Source organism: Notolabrus celidotus, chromosome 11 (assembly GCF_009762535.1).
Source record: "Notolabrus celidotus isolate fNotCel1 chromosome 11, fNotCel1.pri, whole genome shotgun sequence".
NCBI lineage: Eukaryota > Metazoa > Chordata > Actinopteri > Labriformes > Labridae > Notolabrus > Notolabrus celidotus.
Window position 1 is genome coordinate 32,973,349 of NC_048282.1, and position 8,769 is coordinate 32,982,117.

Genomic DNA, 8,769 nt, shown 5'->3' on the forward strand with positions numbered 1-8,769 from the left:
GCCCATAGACTGTATAAAATAATACTGAATCCCTCCTCCGTTTTTCATTACCTGCACACGTGTGCTAACAAGGAGCTTAGGAGGGAGGCATGCTAGTTGTAGGCTGTCTTAATAAACACAAAGGTCGGTTTTACTCCCCACGTCTGCAGATTTGAAGATCTAGTGGATGATTTTTATTTACCATGGATAAGTGCTAGCGCTAGTTAGCATAGCTACATAGCTACATGTTGTAGCTGTGTACCAAGACACACGTCGACATACTGACAAATAAAACAACAAGAAACAGAATCTGTGACCAATCCTTCAGAAAAGGTCCTGCTGCCTTTCTGGCAGAGGTCGGTTTTACTCCCCACGTCTGCAGATTTGAAGATCTAATGGATGATTTTTATTTGTCATGGATAAGTGCTAGCGCTAATTAGCATAGCCACATAGCTACATGTTCATAGCTGTAGCTGTGTACCAAGACACACGTCGACATACTGACAAATAAAACAACAGGAAACACTAAATCTGTGACCAATCGTTCAGAAAGGTCCCGCTGCCTTTCTGGTAGAGGTCAGTTTTACTCCCCAGGCCTGCAGATTTGAAGATCTAGTGGATGATTTTTATTTATCATGGATATGTGCTAGCGCTAGTTAGCATAGCCACATAGCTACATGTTCGTAGCTGTGTACCAAGACACACGTCTAAATACTGATAAATAAAACAACAAGAAACACTAAATCTGTGATCAATCGTTCAGAAAGGTCCTGCTACAGGCGACTCTCCATCATGATCAGATTCTGGATCAGATTCAGAGGGTTGAAGTAACGTGATCTCTGAGCAGCCGTGTATATTCAGCCAACATGTAAACATTAGATCAACGTGCTGGAGAGCCGAGGCACATCCACTTCCTGAGGGGGCGTGGTCAGAGAGAAAACAGAGTGTTCTGAGGAGGACTGAAGAAGAGGGCTTTTCAGGCAGACCAAAATCTGATTTCAAAGTGTTTTTTTGAGCCTAAACTTTAAAGACATGTTTTGGGGACCTCTTAGACCAATATATATTGATGAAAAAAGCTTGATATGTCACCTTTAAGAAATACATGTAACAGTTTTAATGAAACTGCCACAATAGCTGTATCCATGCTAATCTCTTCTCTGGCTGCCATTTTTTTTTTACAGATTTGCTCACGCCACAACTAAGCTGTGCCTTAAATTACCGCCTCTTTCCTCTAAAATAACGTTGCATTGCTCTGGTAATTGTATGATTGGGAATGAGCGTATCATCCTGAATGGAAGATGGATCCATATGGCAAATTCATCTGCTTTGCAAGGTTGCATTAATCCATCAAGGTCACTGTGGCAAATTTTTTTATTAATTACCTTTTACTTTAATATTGATTTAAATGCTGCTTTATCTATTTTTATTTATCTATCTATTCATTTATTTATTTATTTTATTTATCTACTCTATTTTTGATATTTTTAGCCTTAGTTTTATTTTCAACTCGTATCCCTACCCTTTTAAAAATATTTTAACTATTTGTATTCTTAATTTTGATGCTTTAACTTATTTTAATAACACATATTATATTGTTGGTGTGCATTAGTCTCTATTTTAGTCTCTATTATATTCTATTTTTATTTTTTATTTGTATTAGTACTATTTTAATTATTATCATTATTATTATTTTCCCCTAATATGTCTTGCCATTGTTTTACTTCTGCTTCTTTCTTGTTTTTCAATCGCTTTAAAGCACTTTGGGTTGCATTTGATTAGTATGAAAGGTGCTATATAAATAAAGATTGATTGATTGATTGATTGATTGATTGATTGATTGATTGATTGATTGATTGATTGATTGATTGATTGATTGATTGATTGATTGATTGATTGATTGATTGATTGATTGATTGATTGATTGATTGATTGATTGATTGATTGATTGATTGATTGATTGAAAAACTTACCAGGGAACTGAGGTGTGTAGACCAAAGCGTTGTTTTGTACCAGGCTGTGATCATGTTTAATTCTGCTATAAAAATAGGCAATTTAAAATAAACCTCAACAGGGTACCCTTGGTTTTGGCCTCAAGTGGACTCTAAAGGAACTGCAGTTTTTTGCACCCTAAGTATCAGCTGTGCTTCTTCAATGACAGAGGTTGCAGCTTATTTTGAAAACTAAAATCCATACAGCCTACTGCTGCATCACACATTTTGTCGTACTATGGGTTGTTGCATGCGAGGACATGTCTCTTGAGGTCATCTGTTGGAAATAAGAAGTCACCGGAGAGTTCCCAGACAAATTTGCACACAGGAAACTGGTCTCGAAATGCCAAGCTAGCTCTGCAGGGACTGAGTCAAAACTCAAACCAGTCGGGAGTTGATGGCTGTGAAAGTCTATTTGCTCACAATCCCCCATGCAACCTGACAGAGCTGGAGCTGCTTTATAGGAGAGAATAAGGGGGGAAAATGCTGTGCCAAGATGTGCTGCACTCGCTGCCAAAGGTGCATTTACTAAATCATGACTTCGAGAGGTTTGTATTTGTGCAAAGAAGTGTCATGTTTTTGGATTCAAAAAATAATTTAGATCACTTTGTAGAGATTTGTTTCCACTTTCACAAAAAGGGGTTTGATTTGCCACAACAAATGTGCTTTGATTCAATTTCTCCAGTCGGTACAAAACAAAGGGTGAGTACTTTTTATGGACGCTGAAGATGCAGCAATTCTATCAATTCTGAGAGGATTTTGCAAAAGCTCTTTCAGCCAGCAGACCCACAGAACGCCAACTGACTCATCAGCAGAGCATGTGTATGAGAGGAATAACAATCAAGCTGTCATTACCTTGAGGCCAGTTGTAGTGGTAATTGTGAGGATGACAACAGGTTGGCTGGCATTAGGGCTCATCTTCCTCTGGCTAGTTTGGCACCTGCCTGCTGGCCAACGGCCTAATTTTTTTTCTGACAGGCTCAGCAGGAATGATTGATGCCCGGAGGCCTCTGATGGTGTGTGTGTGTTTGTGCATGTATGTGTGTCCGTTCCAACACTGCTCTATCTGTACATGAGTATTTCTCTTGAAACTCATTTAGGACACACCTGTCATTGCACACACGAGTTTTCCTTTAAAGGCTTACCCTGGATGCTCTCTTTGGAGATAAGCAGGTCCTGTCTGGTGCTGATAATATTTTGGAAAACTTGAACAACTTCTGGGGGATTTCTGAGCCAATGTAGGTTCAAAAAGATCTGCAAATCTAAGTAGTTTGGCTGATGCTGCACAATGCGTGTGGCGGACAATGGGTTGATTAAGGAAATATCCTGCTGGCGGTGTAGCTGGCAAGAACGATGTTTAAGCTAAGAAACCCTGGGTAATTACCGGGGGTTGTTTTTGTTTTTTTAGTTCTAATTCTCTAGAGCCCTCTTCTCTTTTAGTCAAGGCAACCTTCACACGCATCATGAGACCACCACTCAAGCTTTTCTCCATTGTTCAGTGTCGATAATCTCCGTCTTCGCCTTGTGTTCGATGACCTGAATGCAGCGTGGTATACTGAACCCTTTATCCTCTTCTTATGCATCGCACATACACACACACACACACACACACTCACACAGGGGCTCCTTTAGCTCCAAAGAATTTTAAACCTCCCAATGTCCTGATACTATTGCATTTTTCATTGGTATTTTAAGCAAAGAGTTGTGAGGTCTTAGAAGTCAGCTGGCATTAATTCCTCTGAGGCAGAGGGATTCAACTTCTGCCTGGAAAGAGGCTTAAAAGAAAGTTCTCCTGCTTCCAAATGACTAAATTGCTCCTTTCTCACATAGATTTCTATATTCCTCAGTGGACAGGGGAAAAATAGATTATTGATTCTGAATAGAGTCTCTTCTTTTAAACTGTCAATTTTCAGTAATTATACCTTATTGGGATTAACTCGTGCATAAGCAGATCTTAAATACATCTAATGTACCGGAGAAGTCGACCAATCGTCTCATTGTTCTCCACCGTCGTGGGCAATGAGCTATCAGGGGGTGCAGGTGTATGCATAAAACATCAAGGAACGAAGAAACACAAGAAAACTCAGATCATTAATACTGCATCGTGGAAAAAAAACATGGAATTTAATAATTTTTTTTCTCCTACAATGAGATCAAGAAAAGAGACATGAGTGACTGAGTATCACACATTGGACAGATTTTGTTGCATTAAATGAGACAAGAAGCTTAAATTAATGGAAATGCTCTTAATGTGCTGTACAGTCGAGGTCGTCTCCAACACGTTCCTCGTCCCAGGTCGATGATACGCACACTTTGTCACAGTCCTTTTGTGAACACATTCAGATTCACAAAGAAGTGTCTCTTGCATGGAATACAGATGTACTCAGCTGAGTTGTGACGGTCTCAAAGGGTCGGTTTTGTTGGGCATGAAAGCAGCAGGGTGAAGGTCTTGGGGTAGATTTAAAATGATAACGCTGCACTAAGTTTGGGTTCGGCTGAGGTACGAATAACGGCGTGTTTCTGGGCCTGAAGTTTCAGTCAGTAATGCACGGCTCAGTTTGTTTTAAACAGGGGAAGGTCCTGACTTGTTTGGCTCATTACTACCAACCTGGGTGAACTTACACCTCCTCTCTTTTACGTCACTTCAGCTTCTCTAAAGGAAGAGGAAGTAGTGTTACTTTTGGCAGCTTTTTTAGATTTAGTCTTAGTATTTGGATGTTTGTTTTAGTCACATTTTAATCTTTGATTTTTGTCAAAACACTTCCTCTCTTTAAAATAATTCCTTTAGACGATCAGATATTGGTGTCAGGGTTGTACCAAGTGTTACAATCTGCACGCCTCACTTTGTTTAAAGCGGGTGAAAGTCCTGACTTGTTTGGCCCATTACTACCAACCTGGGTGGACTTACACCTCCTCTATATTACGTCTCTTCAGCTTCTCTAAAGGAAGAGGAAGCAGTGTTACTTTTGGCAGCTTTTTTAGATTTAGTCTTAGTATTTGGATGTTTGTTTTAGTCACATTTTAATCTTTGATTTTTGTCAAAACACTTCCTCTCTTTAAAATAATTCCTGTAGTCGATCAGATATTGGTGTCAGGGTTGTACCAAGTGTTACAATCTGCACGGTTCACTTTGTTTTAAGCGGGTGAAAGTCCTGACTTGTTTGGCCCATTACTACCAACCTGGGTGGACTTACACCTCCTCTATGTAACCTCACTTACGGTTCCTCTAAAGGAAGTGTAAGTAGTGTTAATTTTGGCAGCTATTTCAGTCTTTAAACCAAAATGGCTGTTAGTTTTAGTCTTTGATTTTTGTCAAAACACTCCCTCTCTTCAAATAATTCATGTAGTCAGTCAGATATCGGTATCAGGGTTGCACCAAGTGGTAAAATCAGCAATATTTCACTCTTTTAACACTTTTGCTTGTGTAATATCTTAAGTTGAATAATTTAGCCTGTCCCTGCAAAAAAAAATCAAAAGCAAACATTCTTGATGTGACCAATATGAGTGTATTTTGATTCTCTTGATTCAAATAAAAATGCCATGACACCAAACACAACGGCTGCATTGCACTTTTACAACGGTCCCTGAATGCACCTGCAGTGATAATAAGTGTTGCCAACTCCTCAGTGAGGAAAGAAGCTATTGGCTGTCCTAAAAGTCGCTAAATGACATCATCACTTAATTTGCATATTTGGAATTGTAATGGACGCTGCAGGAGAGACGTGTAATGTTGAGGGAGAGACAGAAAGAGGTTAAAAACACTCTAAATATGTGTCTCCAAAAGTCTCCTTTTAACACCAAAAAAAGTCTCTAAATTTGTCACTAGTCGCTTTTTTGAAAAAGAGTCGCTAGGGGGGTCTGAAAACCTCTGGTTGCTAAGTTGGCAACACTGGTGACAATGCATCTGCACCATTGATGACAAGGAGTTGATCAAAACTTACTAAACGTGTCTGATGTGTCGCCAAACTGGATTAAATCAAGCTCTAGACGCAGAGCTTTTGAGGGCTATAGCAGCAAAATCGGCAAAGGTGAAATATGAAACAGACGTCCCCCGGTTGGGTCTTTGTCATCAACGCACACTGGGGGTTAAAAATCATCAATGAAGATGAGACATAGGCATGGAGGCGAGGAGAGCTGGTGACCAAGCTAACACTGCTAACCCTCAAGTAATAACTCAGCCTGTCACTCGTAATTTTAAAGAATAGAAGCACAGTGGGGGAAAACATGGATTTTAAATGTCCGGCAGTCCACTACTAACTTTTTCATCTCATCACCGCCTTGTTAACAAAAACTAAACATACGTTTGACAGAGTTTTGATTATCAGTGATGCACTTTATCATGTCATAGTCTTGTTTCCATCATGAAATAATGTGTTGTTAACGAATGTTTAGCCTCATATTTTTCGTTAATGAAATGATCACTGTATGGAAGGGTTTAAATTGTGCGCTAAATGAGACACAAAGTGAGGCGACAAAGTGTGGATTTCGATCGGGGGAATGAGAACCTGCTGAAGTCCATTCTGCATTAAACAAACTTCTCCATTTGCTTCACATTTATTCTTGCCAGTTTGGAGAACCAGCGGTTTGAGTGTGTGTTTCTGTGGGACGAAGTTTGAATGAAACCAAACTTCTGGTAGAGGGAAATGGCGGCTTTCTGTGGCGAGCTGACGTCCACAATGAGTCGGGAGTAGCCTCTGTCTTTGCAGAAATCCAGAGCCTTCTCCATCAGCAGCGTACCCAGGTTTTTGCGGCGCCAAGGAAACAACACGACCATGTGGGACATCTCGCCGTAACTCCCGTCTATGGCATCTTGGCCGAACTCTGCTCCTCCTCCGAAGACGCCCCCGTTGCAGTCGTCAAACCTTTCGACTTCGTCCGCTCCTCTTTTCCCCGTCACCGCCACCAACCCCACCACCTTGGACTTGCCTTTGTCGTCAGCCTCAGCCACCCACAAGCCGTTATCAGGGTTCTCCAGGTAGTGTGCTTGAATGTCAGCCATGTCTGAGCTCAGCCGCCTCAACACGTAGCCTTCGTAGATTTCATGGCAGCAGAAGTAAATGAGGCCGGCCCACGCGCTGCCAAAGAGGAGCGCCTGGAAGTAGGAGCTGCCACCGAGCACGTAGCCCGCCATGGAGATGCTCAGAGCGATGCCAATGTGGTCCGGATGGCTCATGGCTTTGAAGAAAGCCGGGTAAACATGCTCGAGGAGGCCGTCGCGGAAGAGCGACTGGATCACGTGTTTGTCTGAGGGACTATACTCCCGGATGGAGAACACAGCTGTATGCAAGAGGAAAGAAAGAGAAGGAGCTCAGTGAGACTAATCTGATCTGCCTGTTTTTGCAATCAGAAATTCCTCCTGGTTTCACAACACGGCTCAATACGCTCACGTAACACACAGCTGAAAAGGAATAATCTGAATCAATGCACCTTTTTCAGAACCTTTCACTTTTAATTCAACTCTACTGCATTCAAAATACAACCTGAGGTGAGACCCAATTAAAATGACAATTATATCATTGTGTCTCTTTTAAGACTTCAAAACTGAGAGCCATTCAAAGTATAATACAATTAGCTCATGTAAGAGTTTCAATGATGAAAATCAAAGCAAGGTGAGGAACCCTGAGGCAACAAACAAAAGCTTTTTAGCTGCTCTGAAATGTTTGATGTGTCATTCAGGCATTTTAGTAGTGTCATTCATTCACACCCTCGCTGTCTTATTAACGCTGTTGTTCAAAATCAGCCGCCTAAAAAAAAAAAAGCTATCATGATTAACATAATCAGAACATCAAACTTACTGTTCTTTTTCTGGGCCATGCCGACTCCTTCCCCCTTGTGTTGTCGCTCAATCTGAAGGACTTAGCGCTGCTGCTCGCCTGCACTTAAGCTTCAGATTGCTGTAATCAGCCATTCACCAAAGGGATTGAAATTAGTCTGAGCATGCTCACCTAGGAGAACATGCAAACACACACACACACACACACACTTGCACACACATGGAGAAAACTTCTAGACTCTTAAAGGTGACATATCATGCAAAATGGACTTTTTAATGGTTCTCTACCTGAAATATGTGTCCCTGTCTACAAACCCCCAGAAAATGAAAAAAATCCATTCTGCCCCTGTTGTGATTTCTCCACCTTTCTGTAAATGTGTGTGAAACGAGCCGTTTCAGACTTCCGTGTTTTTGTTACGTAACAACAATATCCGGTCTGTCACGGAGTCAGAGCTCGGAGCTTGTTCAGCCCATAGACTGTATAAAATAATACTGAATCCCCTCCTCCGTTTTTCATTACCTGCACACATGTGTGCTAACAAGGAGCTTAGGAGGAAGGCATGCTAGTTGTAGGCTGTCTTAATAAACACAAAGGTCGGTTTTACTCCCCACGTCTGCAGATTTGAAGATCTAGTGGATGATTTTTATTTACCATGGATAAGTGCTAGCGCTAGTTAGCATAGCTACATAGCTACATGTTGTAGCTGTAGCTGTGTACCAAGACACACGTCTACATACTGACAAATAAAACAACAAGAAACACAGAATCTGTGACCAATCCTTCAGAAAAGGTCCCGCTGCCTTTCTGGTGGAGGTCGGTTTTACTCCCCACGTCTGCAGATTTGAAGATCTAGTGGATGATTTTTATTTATCATGGATAAGTGCTAGCGCTAGTTAGCATAGCCACATAGCTACATGTTCGTAGCTGTGTACCAAGACACACATCGACATACTGACAAATAAAACAACAAGAAACACTAAATCTGTGACCAATCCTTCAGAAAGGTCCTGCTACAGGCGCCTCTCCGT

The 8,769-nt window shown here is 41.1% G+C and overlaps 1 protein-coding gene across 1 annotated transcript; it reads right to left on the reverse strand.

Annotated features, from left to right (window-relative positions):
• Positions 1 to 6,428: 6,428 nt before the first annotated feature.
• Positions 6,429 to 8,044, reverse strand: LOC117821972 (N-acetyltransferase family 8 member 3). Its single transcript, XM_034696562.1, has 3 exons — positions 8,029 to 8,044; positions 7,763 to 7,861; positions 6,429 to 7,244 (listed from the first exon to the last, which is right to left on the reverse strand). The coding sequence occupies exons 2-3, from the start codon at positions 7,779 to 7,781 to the stop codon at positions 6,493 to 6,495; spliced, it is 771 nt and encodes a 256-aa protein (XP_034552453.1). The 5' UTR covers positions 7,782 to 7,861; positions 8,029 to 8,044; the 3' UTR covers positions 6,429 to 6,492.
• Positions 8,045 to 8,769: the final 725 nt, after the last annotated feature.